This window comes from Pristiophorus japonicus, chromosome 16 (assembly GCF_044704955.1).
Source record: "Pristiophorus japonicus isolate sPriJap1 chromosome 16, sPriJap1.hap1, whole genome shotgun sequence".
Taxonomy (NCBI): domain Eukaryota; kingdom Metazoa; phylum Chordata; class Chondrichthyes; family Pristiophoridae; genus Pristiophorus; species Pristiophorus japonicus.
The window spans coordinates 24,747,772-24,773,546 of record NC_091992.1 but is presented as its reverse complement, the minus strand read 5'-3'; the positions used below and the strand labels follow the sequence as shown (position 1 = coordinate 24,773,546).

At 41.5% G+C, this 25,775-nt stretch overlaps 1 protein-coding gene across 1 annotated transcript in view; it reads left to right on the top strand.

The window, feature by feature from the left end:
• aatf (apoptosis antagonizing transcription factor) overlaps nucleotides 1-25,775 on the top strand; it is a 104,297-nt gene that overhangs the window by 8,785 nt on the left and 69,737 nt on the right. The window contains exon 4 of the mRNA XM_070858087.1: nucleotides 7,595-7,732. Within this exon, the coding sequence (XP_070714188.1) occupies nucleotides 7,595-7,732 (138 nt within the window). The remainder of the gene's footprint in view (nucleotides 1-7,594; nucleotides 7,733-25,775) is intronic.

Sequence of the window (25,775 nt, the reverse complement as noted above, 5' to 3'; positions counted from 1 at the left end):
GGCAGCCTTCATACTTTTAAGTAGGGATTGCCTCTCGTAGAACTAAAAAGGAATATCTCTTGCTGGCTGTGAACGCAAGAGTGTTGTAAACTTTGAAAAATAGTTCAAAACACTAAATAGAGATTATTTCCTTTAGTTTACTCCATTCCTCATGTGAGCATTAACCAAATTGCATTTTTTTCCCCTGGATTAGATTTAGTAACACTTTCCCTCTATTTTATGTTTATCTGTATGAATTGCTTCCGGTAACTTTTGTGACGTGACGTGACTGACCTTTTCAGCAGGCTTTGGACAGCTTTGGCTTTGTGACTGACCAAGCAAAAGTATTAGAAAACCCTATCCTTTACTCTTTTATAGTTCTTCCTTCCTATTGTCTTCAGAATGACTGATTCACCATTTCAGTAAGATTTGTTTTAAATGCTCAGTGCTCCTGGAGTACAGTTCCACAGTGGTTGAGGCAGTCATTTTTGTCTTGCTTCTGACACTCCCACTGTTTATAGCCATGTTTTGAAGTAGGATCATCATACTTGGTGATGTAAACTGCACATTTCCTATTTATTGCACTCCATTTTCTGTGTTGAACTTCGAAAAGAAGGTTAAAGAACTCTCCAGGAATGCAAAATTCTAGAGCCAGGACATCTGCAGTCTTTCAATTAATGAAGCTGCTCAGTATTTACTTAACATTAACCATTTTTAAATTGACTTTTATAAACCCAATGCTTACTTAATAGCAAATAGATTTTGTAGCCTTAATGGGACACACACCTATGCCTATAATGTTCCAGAGTTTATAAAAGAGTGCATTCTCTCACTTGTTATAAGCAACTATTTTAAAAATAGTGGGCTAAAAATTTAGTATAGCCTGGTTTGAGGCGGTGACACAGCCTGGTCGCTAACTTCAGCGCCGGGCGATGTTTACCGCCTCCAACCAGGATATTCACTTTTAGCGCCCCAAGAGGAGAGGGGAGTGAAGCGGTAAGGGAAGCATTCCACACTCCTCTTGGGGCGCTAGTCCTGAACCCTGATTCCTGGGGTGCTATCGCGGGAGCACCGCTGAAGTTTTGGCGCCAGGAAACCAGCATCCAAGCGCCTAAAGGGGCGGTCAGGTGGACCAGCCGAAAAGTTAAGGAAAAGCCAAGGCAGCTAAACAACCGTGTCCAGCATCTAGGAGAGCTGCATTAATGGAAAATGTTCTTTTTAACTTCCCACCTGCTCCCCCTCGGACATATCTCTGTAGCAGCTTCTCCGTGAAGTCTGCTTTCCCTGTTGGAAGTAGCATCAGACGAAAGCAGTCAAGTTCGCAACCGTGGACGCTGCACATTTTTGATGTCGCCGAGTGCGCAGTGCTAACTGTTAGCTGATGAAAAATTAAGTGTGAGTGCTGCCAACTAAACCTCCACTGAAGATCGCGGGAGGCACTGACAGCGTGACATTCGGGTGGTAAGCGCTTAGCGGTCCGTTAGTGCCCGAGCGCTAATGGGTGGCACTAAGCAAATGTATTTCAAGCCCAGTATGCCTCGTGCATACTTGTCACATCTAGTGTTACAGCCAATTTCCTGAGGAGCTCTCACTTCATAAAAACGCTTATTTTCTAAGTAATATGTGACCTCCTTGTTTTTCTTACCAAACTTTAATACCTCACACTTATCTATATTTAAATTCATTTGCCAATTATATGTCTATTCTGCAAGTTTATTAACGTTGTCTTGTAATTTGTTGCAGTCCTCCTCAGTCTTGACTATGCTTCCCAATTTGGTGCTGTCCGCAAATTTAGAAATTGTGTTTTTGATTTCAAAATCCAAGTTCCAAGGTTCACTCATAAGAACATAAGAAATAGAAGCAGGAGTAGGCCATTAGGCCCCTCGAGCCTGCTCTGCCATTCAATAAGATCATGGCTGATCTGATCTTGGCCTTAACTCCACATCCCCGCCCACTCTCCATAACCCTTGACTCACTTATCGTTCAAAAATCTGTCTCTCTCCACCTTTAAATATATTCAATGACCCAGCCTCCACCGCTCTCTGAGGTAGAGAATTCCAAAGATTCACGACCCTCACAGAGAAGAAATTCCTCCTCATTTCCGTCTAAATGGGCGACCCCTTATTCTGAAACTATGCCTCCTAGTTCCAGATTCCCCCACGAGGGAAACATCCTCTCTGCATCTTACCCTGTCAAGCCCCCTCAGAATCTTGTATGTTTCAATAAGATCACCTCTCATTCTTCTGAACTCCAATGTGTATAGGCCCAACCTGCTTAACCTTTCTTCGTAAGACAGCCCCTGCATCTCTGGAATCAACCTCGTGAACCTTTGAACTACCTCCAATGCAAGTATATCTCTCCTTAAATAAGGAGACCAAAACTGTACGTTGTATTCCAGGTGCGGTCTCACAAATGCCCTGTACAGTTGCAGCTTTTATACTCCATCCCCCTTGCAATAAAGACCAACCTTCCATTTGCCTTCCTAAGTACTTGCTGTACCTGCATGCTAGATTTTTGTGTTTTATGTTCAAGGACCCCCAGATCCCTCTACCATAGCATTTTGTAATCTCTCCCCAGTTAAATAATAATTTGCTTTTTTATTTTTCCTACCAAAGTGGATAACCTCACATTTTCCCACATTATACTCCAACTGCTAAAATTTTGCCCACTTACTTAGCCTATCTATAACTCTTTGCAGATTCTTTGTGTCCTCCTCACACTTGCTTTCCCACCTATCTTTGTATCACCAGCAAATTTGGCTACATTACACTTGGTCCTTTCATCCAAGTCATTAATATAGATTGGGAATAGTTGAGGCCCCAGCACTGATCCCTGTGGCACCCCACTAGTTATAATTTGCCAACCTGAAAATGACCTATTTATCCCGACTCTCTGTTTTCTGTTAGTTAGCCAATCCTCTATCTATGCTAATATATTACCCCCAACCCCGTGAGCTCTTATCTTGTGCAATAACCTTTTATGAAATGCATCCCAGGGTATTAAAAGAGATGGCGGAAGTTATAGCAGATGCATTTGTTATAATCTACCAAAATTCTCTGGACCCTGGGAGGTACCAGCGGATTGGAGAGCAGCTAATGTAACGCCTCTGTTTAAAAAAGGGGGCCGGCAAAAGGCAGGTAACTATAGGCCGGTTAGTTTAACATCTGTAGTGGGGAAAATGCTTGAAACTATCATTAAGGAAGAAATAGCGGGACATCTGGATAGGAACAGTGCAATCAAGCAGACGCAGCATGGATTCATGAAAGGGAAATCATGTTTAACTAACTTACTGGAATTCTTTGAGGATATAACGAGCATGGTGGATAGAGGTGTACCGATGGATGTGGTGTATTTAGATTTCCAAAAGGCATTCGATAAGGTGCCACACAAAAGGTTATTGCAGAAGATAAAGGTACGCGGAGTCAGAGGAAATGTATTAGCATGGATAGAGAATTGGCTGGCGAACAGAAAGCAGAGAGTCGGGATAAATGGGTCCTTTTCCGGTTGGAAATCAGTGGTTAGTGGTGTGCCACAGGGATCAGTGCTGGGACCACAACTGTTTACAATATACATAGATGACCTAGAGGAGGGGACAGAGTGTAGTGCAACAAAATTTGCAGATGACATTAAGATTAGTGGGAAAGCGGGTTGTGTAGAGGACTCGGAGGCTACAAGGAGATTTGGATAGGTTAAGCGAATGGGCTAAGGTTTGGCAGATGGAATACAATGTCAGAAAGTGTGAGGTCATCCACCTTGGGGGAAAAAAACAGTAAAAGGGAATATTATTTGAATGGGGAGAAATTACAACATGCTGTGGTGCAGAGGGACCTGGGGGTCCTTGTGCATGAAACTCTTTTAGGAGTAAACAAAAAACATTAAACCGTGCCCCCCGATCTGGGGGAAACACCAACATTTACAATGCCCTTTTTTATTTTTTTTTATTTTTTGGTTTTTTTTTGGGCACAGAATTGAATTTTTCTCCAAGTGCCCCCTACAAAAGGGGAGGGGGATACTAAAAGCACCGGCAATTAAAACAAATTAACTTAAAAAACATAAAGTCAAATTAAAATTTGGATGCACTCCAGTCCCTCCGGTGCCCACCTCTCGCGGAAGGCCGCGAGCGTACCGGTGGACACCGCGTGCTCCATCTCCAAGGACACCCTGGACCGGATGTATGCGCGGAAGAGAGGCAGGCAGTCTGGCTGAACGACTCCCTCGACCGCCCGCTGCCTGGACCGGCTGATAGCCCCCTTGGCCGTGCCCAAGAGCAGTCCTACGAGGAGGTCCTTCGACCTTCCCGCTCCCCTCCGCACAGGGTGCCCGAAGATCAGGAGTGTGGGACTGAAGTGCAGCCAGAATTTCAGGAGCAGCCCCTTTAAATAACAAAACAGGGGCTGCAACCTCGTGCACTCAATAAAAACATGGAACACGGACTCTTCCAGACCGCAGAAATTGCAGGCGGCCTGGGAGCCCGTGAACCGGCTTAAAAATTTATTGCACGGCACTGCTCCGTGCACCACCCTCCAGGCCAAGTCCCCGACAAATATTGGGAGGACCCCTGCGTAGAGTGCCCTCCATCAGGGACCCCCGCCTCCTCCGGACGGCAAGATGGTACGCCATGGCGTGTCCGGACGGCAGGCGAGGATGGCAAAGTTGAGTGTGTGCAGGAGCAGCCCGTACAGGAAACCCCTCCGCGCGGAACTGAAAGGCACGGAGGAGATTTCTCCGAGGCGGCTCAAGTTGTGAGGCGCCGACCCGCGAGAGAGGTTCCGGGGTTTGGCGCTGATGAGGAATTCCGTCCGGACGGGGGTCAGTTCGGACAGGATCTCCCCACATGCTTGAGCCTCCTCGATGCACCTAACGGAGTCGGGGCCCAGAGCTCTTTTTAGCGACTCGATAGTTTGCAGAGGTGCAGCAGGTAATCAGGAAGGCGAATGGAATGTTGGCCTTCATTGCGAAAGGGATGGAGTACAAAAGCAGGGAGGTCCTGCTGCAACTGTATAAGGTATTGGTAAGGCCGCACCTGGAGTACTGCGTGCAGTTTTGGTCACCTTACTTAAGGAAGGATATACTAGCTTTGGAAGGGGTACAGACGATTCACTAGGCTGATTCGAGAAATGAGGGGGTTAACTTATGATGATAGATTGAGTAGACTGGGTCTTTACTCCTTGGAGTTCAGAAGGATGAGGGGTGATCTTATAGAAACATTTAAAATAATGAAAGGGATAGACAAGATAGAGGCAGAGAGGTTGTTTCCATTGGTGGGGGAGACTAGAACTAGGGGGCACAGCCTCAAAATACGGAGGAGCCAATTTAACACCGAGTTGAGAAAGAATTTCTTCTCCCAGAGGGTTGTGAATCTGTGGAATTCTCTGCCCAAGGAAGCAGTTGAGGCTGGCTCATTGAATGTTTTCAAGTCAAAGATAGATAGATTTTTAAGCATTAAGGGTTATGGGGAGAGGGCGGGTAAGTGGAGCTGAGCCCATGACCAGATCAGCCATGATCTTATTGAATGGCGGAGCAGGCTCGAGAGGCTCGAGGGGCTCGATGGCCTACTCCTGTTCCTAATTCTTATGTTCTTATGTTATGTGGCATCTTATCGAATGCCTTCTGGAAATCCAAATACACGACATCCACTGGTTCCCCTTTATCCACCCTGCTCAAAGAACTCCAGCAAATTTGTCAGGATTTCCCTTTCATAAAACCATGCTGACTTTGCTTGATTGTATTATGATTTTCTAAATGTCCCGCTTTCCTTAATAATGAACTCCAGCAATTTCCCAATGACAGATGTTAGGTTAACTGGTCTATCGTTTCCTGCTTTCTGTCTCCCTCCTTTCTTAAATAGGGGCATTATATTTGCGGTTTTCCAATCTGCTGGGACCTCTCCAGAATCCAGGGAATATTGGTAGATTACAACCAATGCATCCACTATCTGTGCAGCCACTTCCTTTAAGACCCTAGGATGCAGGCCACCAGCCTCGATTTATACTTCATTAGTTTATGTCTGGTGAGCATTTGGATGCTGCATTTGGATGCTACATTTGGTCTCGGTGCCCCTGGGCTTGGGAGTGATAAAGTCAGCTAGTGATCACTATCCAATGATCTCTGCTGGAAAATGCATGTGCTTGGATGTCCGGTGAGAACATTTTCTGGCTTGGCTGTGATGCCTTTCACAATCAAATAGCATGTTTGCTGTGTTGGCTGACACACGAAGAATGGCCACATGGGCATGATACAGATAGTCTACTGGTGACTGGAACCGTACCTCTGCAAAACAAAGGGTGAAATTGAAAGGACAGGAATTAAGAATGAATGGAACTGAGTGCATGCCATTGATGGCCAGCAGATACTGAGGTGCTAGTGCAAGCCAAGACTTTTACTCCAATCTGCACTCGACATATAGGAATCCGTTGTAGCTTTCATTCTGCCCAAACTGAGAGAATCAAGGGATAGTGGTCAATGTTCCCTCTAATTTTCTTTTGGTGCGCGGTCCCTTTAAATTTGCTGCACGGCCACGCACCTTGGGGAGAGCATTGATGGTCGTGTATTAAGGACATTAAACACAACTGAATGTCTCTGCACATGAATGAACTGGGACCAAGCCTTTTCTCTTTTGTTGCTTTAAAAAAAAACTAATTAATTAAAATTCTACTCCAGCTATTTGCTAAGATTCGAATCTTACTTTCACTGGTTTAGAAATGTCTGGTTGATTAAAGTTCCAGATAGATTTCTAAACCTTCCACGCAGGCTTTGAAATTAAGCTGGTTTGCCGGTCTTGCATTCTGCTCATGAAAGCTTTTTTTTTGCACGCACTGTATCTTTCAGCTGACACGTACTGATTGTTGAACCATTTTCACGGAATAGTGTTATTTCCTGGATGTTCTTCACCAGATGGTCTTTTTCCCCCAATTTTTTCCTGCCTCTAGTAAAGCACTAACTGATGCTGGGTAGGATTCAATAGTTGCTGACAGTCCTTCGATACCTTACCCATTCTTAATGTATGAGCCTAGACAGCGTGTCTTGGCAGGATGTTCAACCGTGGAGGTATCCCAGCCCAACCTGATCATGTTCTCAGCTGAAATCCACACATGCACACTTTCTAGCCAGGATCCATTAATACAAATCCGGAATTGCACTGCCCCCACCCCCACCCCCCCCCCCCCCCCCAAATGATGCTGAGCTCACTGCTGATGATTTAGCTAACTCAAGTTGGGCCAGGGACTTAAACCGATTCATTCCTGATCGATATAATTGGGTGCCTTTCTTAAGTTATGATTAGTTATGCTGATATGTTGAGGGACAGAGTGGAGTCTGAGACAGTAATGTCTAAGGTATTAGCAGATTTATAGAGCATGTTAATAAAAGGTACCTCTAACCTTGCTGAGCTATGTAAAAACAAAAAATAAATTGGGTAACAATAACTTGCAGGCATTCTGTTGTTTGCAATTGGAGACAGCAATTTGATAAACTGCCTGTTGTCTCACCCTTCAGTCTATGTTCGCTCAATTACAACTGATTACGCTTGTATACGGCCATTTATTGCTTAACTATTGACCAGGCAAGCAGTCTGAAGTAGAAGGAACAAAAATCATTTGCATTTTCTATTTTAAAGCGTTGTGGGATCAATTACTCGAAGGACGAATCCGACTACAGAAAGCTCTTGTGACTGCCAATCAGCTTCCACAGCCAGACTCCATGCCTACTTTCAAAAAGAAAGGTGGACCAGAATTTGCAACTGCCTTGAAGGACAGTAAGTTGTATTTAATTGTATGTTTTATGTTGATCATTATCATGTTTGACGACTCCCAGATAGAGATTTTCATTACTTGTTGATACTGATTCTATTTCTGACTCTGAGGATTTGCCGATTATCCTGCAGATTTCACAATCAAAAACCACAACCAGGTTGGAATCCTCCTGAATTTATTGCTTGTGCTGCACGATCCTTTCTTCTTCTGTTGCTTGCCATTGATTCTTGAAACAATGTGGTCTTTGGAGTGTTGCAGCACTTATCTTTTTATCAAGTGCCAACTCTCCCACTCATCAGTTGTGATCTTACACTTGATGTTGTGGTTTAAGACGTACTTTATAATATTGTACCTGTTGATATTTTATATTATCTTCACTGTGTCAAAGAACTTCCCCAGCTGACAAGACAATGGCACCCAATAGATAGCCACTAAAGTTGCATGAGACAGTCAAGGTAAAAGAAAATGGTTTGAGCTCATAGTAAGGGATTCGGAGAGTGTAAGAAAATCCAAATTTAAATAATTGCATGTAATATAGTGGCTTTGATTAATCTGGGTTAGAAGCAATGATTGATTTTGTAAATAAAATCTTTCAAGAAAGCATTAGTCAGTCTGTCTAGTCAGCAAAGTATAAACCACATTTACTATATACTGCTTGCACAGTAAACGCACTATTTTTGGTTGGTTTTATTTTGAGTGTGCAATTCCTTTTGATTTAGCTCCTCAGCCACAGCCAAATGGTGAAGCAGACCTTCACCATGTGTTGGATAAATGTGAAAGTAGGACTCTTGTAACTTGGCATTTTGATTGATGTACATATTGTGTTGAAAGGAGGTGATTGGAAGGGTCAAACTGCATAATAATTATTTGACCTTGTTTGCAAAATGCATGTTGTTAACTTATTTAATGAGTTACATTACAAGCTGTGGAAAGTGCCATGTTTCATTACCGGCCAGGAATGCAATATCATTACAGAGGTATGGCAGAATAAACAGTTGGTGCTTTGACTCGTCAAATTAGTCAACTGTGTCCAATAATAAAAACAGCATGCACTGCAACTGAAAGTGTATTGTGAGGTAAACTGTTGTTGTATAATTGACAGCTTAGTGACTAAATTGCCAAATGGTGATATGAAAAACCATTTCTGTAACAATATCATTTGACATGCTATAAACGGGCCTATTTTACACCTGGGGCCACCTTTAATGCCTTTCTATACGTCTTTATGACTCATTTTTCAAATTGTGTTTTGCTATTTAAACTGGTTTTGTATTTGTATGCAATACACGTATATTCAGAATGGACCTAGAAAATCCAAAGATGTTTTGATCAGGTGATAAAGATTTGCAGTTATATAGGCACGAGAGTGAATGCCTAGTATCATGCAACAAAACGTAACCCTAGAGAAGCTTTATACCAGTCACTTGATCGACTATCATGAATTTGTATATGTTCTATCGGCACATCCAGAGGTGTGTCTGAATACTGTTAACTCATCCAGTTTACGGTGTTTATGAAGAATTCCAGTTCCACAAATGAAAGTGGAAAATGTTATACATTTTATGTTTATAAAGGAATTATGTAGCGTCCAGGTTCAAACAACATTTGTAGTGTCTGAAACTGTCAATTATCTTTTTATTCTGGCTGTAATTATACTGGTCTCAGTTTCTGCGAAGTGCAGTGTTGCGTTCTGTACACCTTCTTTACATTGAGGTCAGCATCCAAGGAGCTCTGCGCACATGTGCTTGGAAGGATTTATAGAGCTCTGCACCCCAGGTGGCTAATTTTAAATGTTCGAGAGAACACACGGGAATGTAGGCTTTCGACCAGTATCGAAAAGTATGTTTTTGTATGGATTTTAATTTGATTAGTGTGATTTTAATCACTACACCATTGGTGGCTGTGCCTTCAGCTGCCAAGGCCCTATGCTCTAGTATTCCCTCCCTAAACCTCTTCCTCTCTCACCTCCTTTTAAGGCGCTCCTTAAAACCTACCTCTGACCAAGCTTTTTGTCATCTGTCCTAATATCTCCCTATATGGCTCGGTGTCAAATTTTGTTTTATGACACAAAGATTAGTGGGAAAGCGGGTTGTGTAGAGGACACCAAGAGGCTGCAAAGAGATTTAGATAGGTTAAGCGAATGGGCTAAGGTTTGGCAGATGGAATACAATGTCGGAAAATGTGAGGTCATCCACCTTGGAAAAAAAAACAGTAAACGGGAATATTATTTGAATGGGGAGAAATTACAACATGCTGTGGTGCAGAGGGACCTGGGGGTCCTTGATCCCAAAAAGTTAGTTTGCAGGTGCAGCAGGTAATCAGGAAGGCGAATGGAATGTTGGCCTTCATTGTGAGAGGGATGGAGTATAAAAGCAGGGAGGTCCTGCTGCAACTGTATAGGGTATTGGTGAGGTCGCACCTGGAGTACTGCGTGCAGTTTTGGTCACCTTACTTAAGGAAGGATATACTAGCTTTGGAGGGGGTACAGAGACGATTCACTAGGCTGATTCCGGAGATGAGGGGGTTACCTTATGATGATAGATTGAGTAAACTGGGTCTTGACTCGTTGGAGTTCAGAAGGATGAGGGGTGATCTTATAGAAACATTTAAAATAATGAAAGGGATAGACAAGATAGAGGCAGAGAGGTTGTTTCCACTGGTCGGGGAGACTAGAACTAGGGGGCATAGCCTCAAAATACGGGGGAGCCAATTTAAAACCGAGTTGAGAAGGAATTTCTTCTCCCAGAGGGTTGTGAATCTGTGGAATTCTCTGCCCAAGGAAGCAGTTGAGGCTAGCTCATTGAATGTATTCAAATCACAGATAGATAGATTTTTAACCAATAAGGGAATTAAGGGTTATGGGGAGCGGGCAGGTAAGTGGAGCTGAGTCCACGGCCAGATCAGTCATGATCTTGTTGAATGGCGGAGCAGGCTCGAGGGGCTAGATGGCCTACTCCTGTTCCAAATTCTTATGTTCTTATAACACTGAAGTGCCTTGGATGTTTTACTACAGGAAAGGTGCTATATAAATTGTAGTTGCAGTTTTTGTAGTAGTACTAGGACCTCCTGGGTACTTTTAAAATATAACTTCAACCTGGATTGGAGTTGTACTGTGCCCGGTGCAAACTTGAATGCTCTGAGACAATTTCCTGGACAGAATCTTGCATTGCTTGGCTTTATTATCCTAGGGAGTTACAATGGGGACCATCTTAGAGTTATACAGTACTACAATTTTTGCATTTGTGTGTGAAATTTCATTAGCATCGACTTGAAAATGGCAGTGTAGACGTAGCCTCTGGCTCATCTTTGTATGATTAGGACTTGGACAAAAATAGTGCTTTCCTGGCCTTTTTTGATACAGGGTACTGGTAAAACAAAACATCTTTATTCTTTATCCACCCTCATACAGTTGTTTTGATCTGTTTCTCCCTGGTGTAAAAGTTTTTGTGGTGTCATATTCTTGCGCAGTTTCCAAAAATATTTAGCATCATGGTTATTTCCCCCCCCCCCCCCACCCTCCAAATTTTGCCCCTTCCCTGCTCAAGTGCTGACTCTTCTGGGGTATGGGTCCATGGGTGGTGGTCACGCTGAGGTACCTCACTCAAGTGCTATCCTTGTGTGAGCCTAAATAGTGAACATTGCTTGGTAATTTTTTCAACCGGTGAAGGCATTCTATCAGAGCCTGATCCTGTCTTAACCTGATGTCTAAACATGCACAGTTTTCCTAGAGGAGACCCACAATAGTCATCTGAAGCATGGAATTCTGGCTGACTTTTCTTTTTCCCCCTATCCCAGCTCAGTGGTGCTGAGATCTGCGCAGACTGGGAATTGATCCTGGCAGCTTCTGGTCTGTACAGCTGTTGCATATACTGCCTTTCTCACTGAGCCATCAGGGTGCATGTAATGTATTTGTAATCTTTTATTTAAAAAAAAAAATCAAAGTCAGCGTTGATCATTTTTTCAATTCAAAATAAAGGTTAAATTAAATGACCCTCGAGTTTAGCTGCATTATCTTTACAAAATAATCCCTGAAAACTAAGAACGTTTTTGCATTCCTAACTTACTGCTATTTTTAATTATTTACAATATTTGATATGTCTGTAAACCCAAAGATCAAGATTATTTCATGAAACTTGAAACGTTTGCCTCCTCATTTGCATTTTCTTCCAATTGGCATCCTACACAATTTGCGTATCTTTCCCTTCTCCCTTGAAATGTTACAACTTTCTAGCTTGGGAGGAGGAGCATAAAGCACTTTGGGGTGATGCAAATTATTGTTATCTTTGTGGTGTGTATGCAATGATTTGATATCAAGGTTGTGTTGTGATAACGCCAAGTATCCTGGCTCAAGATGTCAAATCTGCAATGAGCCAGCACAGCTCTGGTTATCATTGGGTAGTTTAACAGCAGAATTTATGTTATTTATTTTATCCATGCATATAATTAAATTCAAGTGAAGGCAGCAGCTGGTTATGGGCAGAACAGAAAATGGATTTGGTATGTGAAGTGGGCTGAATTTGATAAACTATTGTCTGAATCTGCTGGTGTAGATCCAACCTTAGTCCTGGTTTTGGATCATTCATCAATATCAAGAGTATAAAAATTAAACTTTTTGAAGGAGGTCAGACTTTGAGGTATTTATTTTGGATCTTTCTGTATACACCACACAAGAAATACCACAAACAGTCCAAATCACATTATCACAGAAAATGAATGTGTGAAATCTGTTGCCACTAATGTAGCCCCTACACCACTTTACACATATTTCCTGGAGTTGCAATTTAATATACTTCCTACTTTGAAATGTGCTTGGTTTCTTTGCACTCGCTAACTAAGCCAGCACTACCACTCAACTACGTTGTATCGGAGTGAGGCAGAATTCTTGTGCTGTATACTGTAATTGTTGCTCTCTATTGGTGCTTTGGCCACCGGTTCCCATTTATCTCCCATAGGCAGTGGCAGTTGAAGGTTGGATTTTGTTCGACCGATAGCCAGGAAGGCCTGTTTTTCACTGGGCCTTAAAGCCTAGTCTAACTCTGCCCACTGAAAGTGCTTCTCGCACAAAGTGTGATTTTTGGAACAATTCTGATGTCATCATGCAAAAGCATGATATAAGCACACTACCATCATGATGTTATGACGTAACATTACATTAATCTAGACGTTTTGTGTGTTGTGACATCTGTTGACATCACTCTGATTATACACTGCATGCATGATAGCCAATTTGTCTTTGCCACTGCACAAGAACAATGTTCTTAAGCCATTGTCCTAAGATGTAGCTTGCATTATAAACAAACCTTCAATAAGACAACATCTGATTTTTTGCTGGTTGGTTTGGAAGTGTGTTCCTTGAAGGACAGTGTCTTCTTGCCTTTATGCATTGCTAATAAAGTCTGAGAAACCATTGGTGTCCTCAATATTCTTTTTCATTGTTTATTAACTCATGCAAAGTGTGTAAATAAAATATATGTAACAAAAGAGCTTGCTAATCATTTAACTACTAACTTTGCTGAATGTGAACTCTTACTATCTGTTATACATAGCTATTTCTTGACTGAAATTTCATTTTTAATTATGTCTTAATTTATCCTTGATTTAAATGGTCACTTCATTCATTATTTGTTTGTGACTGACTCAATTTGTTGTAGAGAAATAATATAAGCTATGGCCTTCTGTAAAGCTCAAGTTTTTGAAACAGATCATAGGCCTGTGCAGACCTACAATGGAAGACCACACCAAGACCTGAAGTCCCTTCAATAAGAAAGTCTTTGCCTCATTCTAATCTGAATTGCTTTGGATTTACTTGTTTAACTACTCATAATGAAAAGTTATTTGGAAAGCAAGATCATGCAGTTTGCGCCTTTCAACACCTCAAGATGTCCCAAAACGCTTCACAGCCAATGAAGTTCTTTGAAGTGTAGTCACTGTTGTAATATAGGGAAGCATGGCTGCCAATTTATGCAGAAGTTCCCACAAACAGCAGTAAGAGAAATGAGCAGATAATCTGTTTGAGGTGTTGGTTGAGGGATAAATGTTGGTCAGGACACCAATAGAACCTCCCTGCTTTTCTTTGAATTGGATATTTTACGTCCATCTCATCCGAAAGATGGTATCTTGGAGAATTCAGCATTCCTCCAGTACTGCACTGGAATGTCAGCCTAAATTATGTGCTCAGGACTCTAGAGCGGTGCTTGAATCCACAACCTTTTGAGTCCGAGGCAAGAAGAGTGTTGCCACTGAGCCAAGGCTAGCATCTAAGTTCAGTTTTTAGTTCACAATAATACAACTTTTTTGTTTCATAGAATCCTAGAACTTCCTTGAACATAATTTAATATTTGTCCAGTGCAAGTGCAATAACTAAAGGCAGAGTTGAACCTGTTGTCGTTTACACTCTCCATTTACACCAGGGGCAGAGTGAAGTCAAGCAATTGGGAGAAAAAAAACTACTTTCTGAGAATGTGCCTTTGGTGAAATTGATTTTGTGCTAAAAGGTTGCTTAGTTTGATTGCACAAATAGACCAAAACGTATTTTTTTTAAAACAAAAGTTAGTACTAAATTTGACTGCTTTGGTTCTTGCATTTTTTAGCAAATTAAATGTGGCAATTGTATATGCAAATTTTTCTTTCAACTCTAATATCAGTCTGTGGAAAGCAGCAAATATTATTTCCTTATGCCACCCGTTGTTTTACAGTTTGCAGTTTTTCGATGAACCTTGCCAAAAGTTGGTTCTGACTGTTGAATGCAAATTAAATAAACTTGATTGCATCTATGGTACAGAAATCTTGCATTTAGGCTAGCTACTCGCACTCAATGCAGTGGGATTTGGTATCCTATGGGGAAAGTCTAATCCGTTCCACCATTCCATAACAATAATATCTACTTTCACGATCATAAAGTGCTCCAGCAGTGAATACAACCCACGACTTCCATGTCAAAGTTGTACCATGTTCGTGCATATTATATCAGGCATGTTTAAACACCATATAATTGCCCATTTTCTATATATTAACACTTTTATGTTTATTTATGATGTAGAATACCCTTTTCTACATATAATGTTGGCTTTTGAAGTAGTGTAGAACGTATATCCCCATGTGCATTCTAGTGTGGCTGATTTTATTTGGTATTTGTACTGTGGAGGGAGCCATTGGGTAAAATGATATAGGAATTGCAAACAGCACTACTCCTACACTCTTCTGGCCCATTAAAGTAAGAATGAGAGAAATACCGTATTAGCCCATCTGAGTTGACCTGTCATTGTGGTCCATGTACAGGATCTATTCCATTTTAGTCTACCTCTTGCTTTAGCTCTACACCTGTGCAGTCTGGTCCTGATTAATTAAAAGCTGTTTTCTGCACTAAAAAATTGAATTATCCAGTAATTTGGATTAAACAATATAATTAACAAAGTATGAATGTAATGTTTAAAAATTGAATTAGCAGATATTGAATTGAGTAGCTTTGAATTAAGTGTACTGTATCCATCTCCTTATTTAAGGAGGAATATACTTGCATTATAGAGGCAGTTCAGAGAATAGAAACATAGAAACATAGAAAATAGGTGCAGGAGTAGGCCATTCGGCCCTTCTAGCCTGCACCGCCATTCAATGAGTTCATGGCTGAACATTCAACTTCAGTACCCCATTCCTGCTTTCTCGCCATACCCCTTGATCCCCCTAGTAGTAAGGACCTCATCTAACTCCTTTTTGAATATATTTAGTGAATTGGCCTCAACAACTTTCTGTGGTAGAGAATTCCACAGGTTCACCACTCTCTGGATGAAGAAGTTCCTCTGCATCTCGGTCCTAAATGGCTTACCCCTTATCCTTAGACTGTGACCTCTGGTTCTGGACTTCCCCAACATTGGGAACATTCTTCCTGCATCTAACCTGTCTAACCCCGTCAGAATTTTAAATGTTTCTATGAGGTCCCCTCTCATTCTTCTAAACTCCAGTGAATACAAGCCCAGTTGATCCAGTCTTTCTTGATAGGTCAGTCCCGCCATCCCGGGAATCAGTCTGGTGAACCTTCGCTGCACTCCCTCAATAGCAAGAATGTCCTTCCTCAGGTTAGGAGACCAAAACTGTACACAATACTCCAGGTGTGGCCTCACCAATGCCCTGTACAACTGTAGCAACACCTCCCTGCCCCTGTACTCAAATCCCCTTGCTATGAAGGCCAACATGCCATTTGCTTTCTTAACCGCCTGCTGCACCTGCATGCCAACCTTCAATGACTGATGTACCATGACACCCAGGTCTCTTTGCACCTCCCCTTTTCCTAATCTGTCACCATTCAGATAATAGTCTGTCTCTCTGTTTTTACCACCAAAGTGGATAACCTCACATTTATCCACATTATACTTCATCTGCCATGCATTTGCCCACTCACCTAACCTATCCAAGTCGCTCTGCAGCGTTCCTTACGTTGGTTCCTGAGATGCAGGGGTTGACTTATGAAGAAAGGTTGAGCAGATTGGGCCTATACTCATTGGAGTTTAGAAGAATGAGAGGTGATCTTATTGAAACGTATAAGATTCTGAGAGAGCTTGACAAGGTAGATGCAGAGAGGATGTTTCCCCTCGTGGGGGAATATAGAACTAGGGGGCATAGTTTCAGAATAAGGGGTCGCCCATTTAAAACTGAGATGAGGAGGAATTTCTTCTCCTGAGGGTCGTGAATCTTTGGAGTTCTCTACCCCAGAGAGCTGTGGAGGCTGGGTCATTGAATATATTAAAGGTGGAGATACAGATTTTTGAACAATACGGGAGTTAAGGGTCATGGAGAGCAGGCTGGAAAGTGCAGTTGAGGCCAAGATCAGATCAACTATGATCTTATTGAATGGCAAAGCAGGCTCGAGGGGCCAAATGGCCCACTCCTATTTCTGATATGTTCTGTTCTATTCTCTGTTACATCTAGAATTAGCACTTTGAGTGCTTCAGGTCCAGATTTACAGCATATGATGATTGTCTATTCACAACTCGGTGCAAAGGTTTTTAAAGCTTACCATTTCCTAATTTTATTGTTTCCTTGCAGTAGGATTTCATGTTTCATATAAAACTGATACTGGCCCAAAAAAAGTCCAATTAAATTCTGATCAAACAATTAGAACGTTAATATAAAGAACAATAAAAGGCTGTTCACTCCATCCTTCAGTCAGTCATCCAGCTCCTTTTGTTGTGACTTGATCTGTCCATTTTTTTTTAAATTCCCTGCCTCAAAGTCATAACCCTCTACTCTTTGCTGACTCAGGAACTTACCCAGTTCATGTTTGAATTCTGTAACAACTTCAAGAAATGTTCTGCTTTGGTCCTAATTGCGCTTGGCTGAGGATTTCTGTGATTGATCATGAAAAGTACAATATTAACCCCAGCCTGGGCTGCAGCAGAATCAAAATTAAAATACCTTAGTATACGTAATACTATAGAAAGGGGGCTGACAACTGCTGGACTGACCACATTCAGTGTGCTGAGCAATGAAAATCTAAATAGTTTGGGGAACGTTGTATGCTTAGATCAGGAGTTCTGTATATTGGTGAATGGATGTTGATTTGGTACATTGGAATTCTATGATTGGATCAGAATTGTGCTTAGATCAGGTATGCATTTATCCAGAGTCAACTGTAATAGGTTAATGCTCCTTCAGCAAACTTTATAAACACAATTACGGTATTTGATGATGCTGCAGAAAGGATTTAAAACTTAGATGCCGCAGCTGGTTTGAGCAGTACTAAGGACTACTTGAACTATGCAAATTAGATATTTTTTGGGGTTCCCATGATGGCTCATTATAACAAGCTCCTGATGGTTCTCCAATTGTCCCTCCTGGAAGTGTGGATGTGGCTGTCTGGTGAGGATAGTGTCAGACTTGGTGTGATTTACCCGTTCCCCATTGCTGCTTAGTCTGCCAATACTCAGTGTTTGGACTCCCGCACAAAAATCTATTTGATCAACTAGAAACAAAGAAAGACTTGCATTTCTACACGACGACCTCCGGACGCTCCAAAGCGTTTTATAGCCAATTAAGTGCTTTTGAAGTGTAGTTACGATTGTAATGTAGAAAATACGGCAGCCAGTTTGCGAAGGCTTCTAGTGCATGTGAAGTCATACCCCTTTATGAATTAGAGCCTTAAGGAGGGAGCAAGTTGGGCTGTGGATTTTCTTAATGAGAAATATTTTGATCTTACCTGACACTGTAGTTTCCAACCAGGGAAAGAGATGAATAAATTGGGTATTTTGAGATTTCCCATGCATTGAAATGGAAATATCACCCAGTGAGAAAAACCCCATATGTTATAGGATTGATTATATTCTAGATTATTTTTCCAGTACATGATTCAGCTTCTAGATACATCTGCATCTTAAGCAGCTGCACAATCTGGACTTAATTTAAAGATTGTATGCACTTTTTTTTAATGCGGCAACTCCCTAAATTGTGTACTTTATGATATCTGAATATTTGTTTCTGTTTGCATGTATTTGTTTCTTGCCTGGCGTCTGCAAGTCATTACTTTAGAGTGAGTTTTATTATTTTGTCCCCAAATGATATCCCGATTGAAGTAATGTAGGTTTTTATTTTAGCAGCATGTAGGATGGTAATATTCTCAATTCTTAGTCTATTAACCTATGTGATTTGTTGTGTATTCTCGCCAGCATCCAAGAATAATCTGGCGACAAAAAGCTGCTAAGATTGGAAATGCCCACTTTAAAATCTTGTTTGAAATGAGAAATGAGCTTGTAGTGGGGTATGCATGTTGAGTTTGTTATATGTTGTATTTAAATTACATTTTGGTGTGTACTAAAGTTTTTTTTGAATACTGTTTTCTATCCCTTAAGGTGATATTTCAGATTTGTGAAAATTAAATTGTACATTACGCACATACTTGAAATGTGATGGTTACTACCACACATCTCTCATTCTTAGTGATTGCATATGTGGTTTTAAAAATATATCTTTCCCCAGCCCCATTGCAAAGCAATCTACAATATTTACATAATCAGAAGTGAGTATTTGCATAAATTGAGATTTTAATTAATATTTCTTCTGAATTGTAGCTGTGCAGAATAGAGCGAGTACTGCTCTAGTAGTAGTGTGTTACATAGATCTCTCTCTTTCTTGAGAAAGGCCTTCATTAATCACTTGCTCCCTTCTATATGCATGAATTATTGTTCTCTCACATTTGTGAATCTTCTGCATCGCATCAGAACTGATACGGTGTACTTTTTTGGTGCATGTGAGGGTAACATTTTTACAAATGAAATTAACTGATTCAGGTGACTGGGTGGTACAGTGGACTCAGCAAGTCCATCTTCGGGAATCGGACTGGAATCCAGCACAGATGGATGGGATAAACATCTGGCTGCAAACATCTTGCAGGAAGTCTTAAGTCATCTCATAGTGCATAGGTTTTTAAAATGGTGTCCAGAGGTTTGAGACGATCCACACCTTCAAGTTTCTGTCCAAGGCCAGGCAGATACTGCATGTTGAGAGTGCAATTTGTTTTCTATACTTTAATTTGTATTTGTTGACTTCCTGCATGTTACAATTGTATAACTAATATTTTTTTTAAATTGTCTGCATTGATAAGTGTGTTCCTTTGAGTAGCTGACACTGTCTTTTGAAAATTAGAATGAAAAATAACCTAAATTAATCCATAAAGGCAAAAATGTTTTGGATGGAACAGTATTGGATCTCTGGTCCAAAGTCAAGCCTTTCTTCTTTGCTCCAGGCTCCAATAGAAAATGTGCAGTGACCTATTTCTGGACATTGCTAATTTATAATTGCAGATCTGTGAGCCTTCACCCGATTGAGGAAAGTATTTGAGACTTTGAGGGATAGCATAATGGGTCATCTGGAAGGACATGGTTTGATTAGGGGGCTAGGTAGGTTCAGAAAGGGCAGGTCATGCCTGGTCAATTTATTAGATCCTTTGGGGAGATTACAGATCTGGAGGACAAGAGTGAGGCAGAGGATTTCAAGAAGACATTTGACACCATCTCATATACAGACTGATTCATAAGGTGCATGCCCATGGGACATCTAGCATAGAATTGGACTGGATTGATGCATGGTTAAATGATAGACAACAAAGGCTAGTAATATTTGGGAGTGCCAAATGAGTTGGTGTTGGGGCTGATGTTTATAATCTTTGAACAAAAGACCATTCTTCACATAATTTACAAAGTGTCAAATTTTGAAGATGACATAAAATACGATTCAGTAGCCAGTGATACTAACCAATGTTTGAAGGTCTGGATAGGCTAAGTCAATGGGCAGAAAGATGGCAAATGAGGTTTAACATTGGTGGATATAAAATCATGATGCACAAAACTTTTCTGTTGAACACAAGATTTGAGCACCACGGATCCCAGTTTAAAGTTAAGGAGTGCCAAAAGAAAATAGGACATTTTAGCAACTGTTTTGGAGGTGGGTTATCGAACTATGGAACAGAATACCAGTGGGGCTAGTGGAATAGAGAGCCATGGTGGGTTTTATAAAAGGAAAGAGGATTACAGGACTATTTCCAAAATGACAGCAAGGAAACTGATGGGAGGTTTGGAAAAATGGGCTAGATGAGCCAAAGGTCTTTTACCTAAAACTACAGTACTAGAATCACTGTGCCTCCCATTGGATTCCATCATGGTTGTTTTGTACTGACTTGGTTCTGCTTATCATTTTAGCACCATTTCACACAGTACCTCTTAAAAGAATAGACATGTTGGGAAAAACACATTTTTGTTGTAAATTTGCACCATACTGTAATCTTGTGGTTTGCTACTTGGAGGGAAGTTATCAGCTAGGGTTCCTGATTGCTGATAGTGGGTATGTACATAATATATAATAGGATTCGACTTGGCTGTCATGCTCCCAAACTTCAATAGCTTGACCCGCACTGTCTAGGTTGACACATGAAGAATGGCCACGTACCAGAATGCAGTCATCGCTTGTGGAACTGTAACCCAGCATGAATCAGTGGCGAAGTCAGACAAACCACATTTATATAAAATGTAGCACGTTCTCTCCAAGTTGTTTGGGGGGAAAAAAAATAACAATTTGACTGTTCCTGACATGGCGCAAGTTGATTTTCCGATCCCTCTTGGCTGAATGAGAGTAGTGTGCAGGCTCCAAAATGTGGATATAGTGGAGGGGGAGAGGAATTGATTTTAAAATCGAAGGGGTGGTGATACAGCTATGTGTTTCCTAATGTAAAGTTCTGTTGGTAGACAGACAGTGAGGTTACTTTCAAATGGGAAGAGAATCTTGCAGGGGTAGCGTCTTTCGAACCTTCCATTCATTTGTCAGCCAATGGATCTGTTTCCTATCTACAATAATTAATTAGGCTGTGCTGCTGGATAAAGTTAGGGTCATTATTTATGTATGCTGCTTTTATCCTTTGTTTTATCAATTATAAACGGATAAGATTTTCAACAATTCTAATTAAAAAGAGATGTTAAATTTTCCTTGTAAATCTAACCGATCACTTCAAGGAACTGCAAGGTATCACACTGACTGCGGTGTAAGGCAATGTGACCTGCTGTATGAAAGGCTTTGCATTACTGGAATAATCTACCAGTTGCCTCCACAAAACAATTGCATTGCCGTGATTTGCTTTACTGAGATGGCAAATTACTGTTTTGCCACTGAATAGATATATATTCAATGCTACACTACAAATTCTGCTTCCTTGACACACATCTCAACACAAAATTTAAAGTTTTATTATTTTGTTTTATATAACGGGGCCAAAATTTAAACTTTGATTATTACTATTCTAGATCCAAGTGACAGCATGGGGAAGTGGTAGGAGTCTCTCCTCCAGGACTTGAGCACACCTAAGCTGACACGTTGACAATGCCGCACTTCTCCAGTAGTGCACAGGAGGGGCCATTTTTCGGATTAGACGTTAAACTGAGGTCCTGTCTGCCTGTTCATGTGGACTTTTTCGAAGAAGACCAGCGCATTCTCTCAGTGCCCTGGCCAATATTCAACTCTGAACCAAGCTTATTTGGTCATTCATTTCATTGCTATTAATGGAATTTTGTGTGCGCAAGTTAGCAGCCACATTTGTGAAGCACTCTGGGATCATCATCGTAGGCAGTCCCTCCTGACGATGTGAAAGATGCAATGTAAATACAAGTTTGTTTCTTAACTACAAAATCCTTTTGTGATTTAAACATAGCTGGGTTGCTAATCAATCCTTTCAGCACAGTTTTAGATCATTTTTTTTAAAAAAAAGCGTCCTGGATGGTACCGTGAGATTATAATGTTCTTTAACCTCGAGAACCTGGGTTTGATTCTTGCCCATATTGACAGGGATGCAAATCCATTTTCTGCTGCTCTTGCTTTGTTTATTTAACCTAGCTCAGTTATAGGTTGGCCAAAATTTCTTTGAGCAAGTCTAGCACTGAATTTTTGTGGGACAATATACCATGCTTCTTTATGAAATTAGTTCTGAGATGAAGGTTTCACGTGGAAAATCTTGAAAACCATATACTTGGAAACTATAGGAAATAATTTAAATTTTTATTGGTTATTTAGTCTTTGGTTTGAAGCCCTTTAATAGCTGTTTTAAAAAGTGGCACACTTTGTTGGATCAGCCCTATGTGGTACTTTGGAATGGAATGATGCAAGTTTGTTCTCTTTTCTACCCCTCCCTCTTTGCTTCATGCAGTTCTCACTGTCAATGGTCTCTTTGGCCTCTTAGTGCCTATGAAATATGAACAGAGATGAAAGAAATGCTGTCACGTGCACTGCAGCAATAACTGAAAAACTTTGGAATTTGGGGTCAGGCTGCCTGAATAAGTCAATGTGGTTTCTGTAATATATTTAAGAAACTGCATTATATGTCAACTTTTTTGATCCCTTTTCTTCCACAATTCTAATTTCAATCACTTTAGTAAAGAACTCCCTCTATTCATAGAATCATAGAAATTTACAGCACGGAAGGAGGCCATTTCGGCCCATTGTGTCCGCGCCGGCCGACCAAGAGCTATCCAGTCTAATCCCTCTTTCCAGCTCTTGGTCTGTAGCCCTGTAGATTACGGCATTTTAACTGCATCTCCAAGTATTTTTTTAAATGTGGTGAGGGTTTCTGCCTCTACCCCCCTTTCAGGCTGTGAGTTCCAGACCCCCGCCATCCTCTGGGTGAAGAAATTCCCCCCTCTTATCTCCTCTAACCCACCCACCTTTAAATCTATGTCCCCTGGTTGTTGACCCCTCTGCCAAGGAAAACAGGTCCTTCCTATCTATTTTATCCAGGCCCCTCATAATTTTATACACCTCAATCAGGTCTTCCCTCAGCCTCCTCTGTTCCAAAGAAAACAGACCTAGCATCTCCAATCTTTCCTCATAGCCAACATTCTCCAGTCCAGGCAACATTCTTGTAAATCTCCTCTGCACCCTTTCCAGTGCAGTCTCATCTTTCCTGTAATGAGGTGACTAGAACTGCACACAGTACTGCGGCTTAACCGGTGTTTTATACAGTTCAAGCATAACCTTCTTGCTCTTGTATTCTATGCCTCGACTAATAAAGGCAAGTATTCCATATGCCTTCTTAACCACCTTATCTACTGGGCTTGATACCTTTGGGGATCTGTGGACCTGCACTCCAAGATCCCTTTGTTCCTCTACACTTTTCAGTGTGTTCACTTGCCTTGTTAGACCTCCCCAAATGCATTACTTCACACTTATCCGGATTGAATTCCATCTGCCGCTATTTGGCCATCTGACCAGTGCCATTGATATCTTTCTGCAGTCCGCAGCTTTCTTCTTCTTTATCAACCACACAGCCTATTTTAGTGTCATCTGCAAACTTCTTAATAATACCCCCAACATTCAAGTCCAACTCATTGATACATACCACAAAAAGCAAAGGACCCTGCGGAACCCCACTGGATACAGCCTTCCAGTCACCAAAACACCCATCAACCAATTCGCTTTGTTTCCTGCCTCTGAGCCAATTTTGGATCCAACTTGCCACTTTGCCCTCGATCCCATGGGCTTTTACTTTTGTGACCAGTCTGCCATGTGGGACCTTATCAAAAGCTTTGCTAATATCCATATACACTACATCATATGCACTGCCTTCATCGACCCTCTGGTTACCTCCTCAAAAAATTAAATCAAGTTAGTCAGACACGACCTTCCCTTAACACATCCATGCTGAGATTTATCCTGTCCCTCTGACCATTATGACCAACGTCCAGTTTTATTCGTACAATGATTCTAAGATCCTCTCTCTCTCTCAGGACTTCAATAAGACCTCTGATGCTGATATCTTTCCTGATCTCAAGATCTGCCTCTAACATTATCCTTGGATTATGCAGTCTTTTGAATCTCTTTCTTGCAGTCCACCTTTGATTCTTCATTGGGAACATGTTTACTCTAAGAAAGTTGACCCATCATATACTTCTAACTGCTGCCCTATTGCTCTTGCATCGATTATTTTCTAAAGTTATGAACGCTGTTGTTCTGACTCAAATTATCCAGCACCTTGAGAGTTCTCCAAATCAGTAATCAGCGGTATGATTTTCAGCAATGCCATTCAATTGGTGCATGCGTTACGTTCCTCTGGAACTCTGCTCTTGTACACCGGTAAAATAGCCGTCATTGCCTTGAACAATTCCAAAGCCTTTGACCGGGGTCTGGCATTAAACCAGTTATCATATGGTCTCCCACCAAAAGCTATCTAGTTTCCTTTCATTGCCCTGCTCTGACTCTTTTTACATCAACTCAGGCACCCCCAGGGCATTGAATGCTGTCCAGATCTGTTCCTTCATATCATTGGCATCCTTCACTCATTGATATAATTCTTCATTGATCAACGTGCTTCAATTCATATGCCATTACTGTTTACAGCATCCAGTCCTTCTGCAATGCAATGGTTGAATCGCTACACCTTGATCTCTTCCATGCCCTGAATGGAGGAATGTAAATCTTATTTTTCAGATCTTCAAAGATACAGTTTCTGTAGCAAGTTTAGCAAACCGCTGTCACTTTTTACCTTTTTGGCCTCTACCACTGATCTATCAATATTCTTGGCCTCGTCATCTCCTCTGACCTTAAATAAAGCTACCAAACTGCTTCAATTGCCAATGCTACCTCCGAGAAGCTTGGTGCCAAACACTGATTTTTGCATCAATAGCTCTTAACTCCAAATGAAAAATTCTATGAAACCCAAGTCCATCCAAAACTTGATTATTGCTTCAATATCTGGCAAGATGCTTATAGCAGTTCTCTGACACTTCTGGACAGCATATAAGAAAAGCTTGTATGATGGGGCAGTTCCTCTTTACTACCTCAGTCACAATCTTTCATTCCTCTCTATGGGCTCAATTTTCCCCAAAGCTTTTTTTGGCATACTTGAGTTACACCCGTTTTTTGGGAGCCCAAGTACACCAAAAAAAGTGTTCCAAGTTTCCCCGTTTGATTTCTTCATTTTGGCGCAGCCTAACCTGTCCTTTAGTTTTGGGGGTGGAGCCTTGATCTGTGCCAAAAAGATCGGGTTGCCACGGTAACCAGAGACACAATGCGGGCTGAGGCTGGAAAGTGAAACATATAGCCAGCTCGCAACCTGCACAAGCACATTAAAATACATTGCAGCCACTTCACAAGCACCTTAAAATACATTGCAGCCACTTTACAAGCACAAATACATTGCAGCAACTTGCCTCCATTAAATTATTAAAGTCCACCCCACCCCACCCGATGCTGGTGCCGATCCCTGCTCCTATCCCAGGCCGAAGGGCCACCCGGTCCGCTCTCCTGCACCCAGCCATGGTCGAGTGGCCTCCTCCCTCTGGGTCCTGCACCTAGCCCTGGCTGAGTGGCCTCCTGGTCCGCTCCCCCATACCTAGCCCAGGCAAAATGGCCTCCCGGTCCCCACACATAACTATACCTGAAAGACCCCCCTCCCCTTTCTCTTCCCCCTCTCTCTTACCTCTCTCACTGCTGCTTTCCGGGCATCTGCTGCACTTACCTGCGCCGATTTCCTTAACTCTCCAGAAGGTTTTTCTACAGAGACCACATACGCTGGCCTAAGCA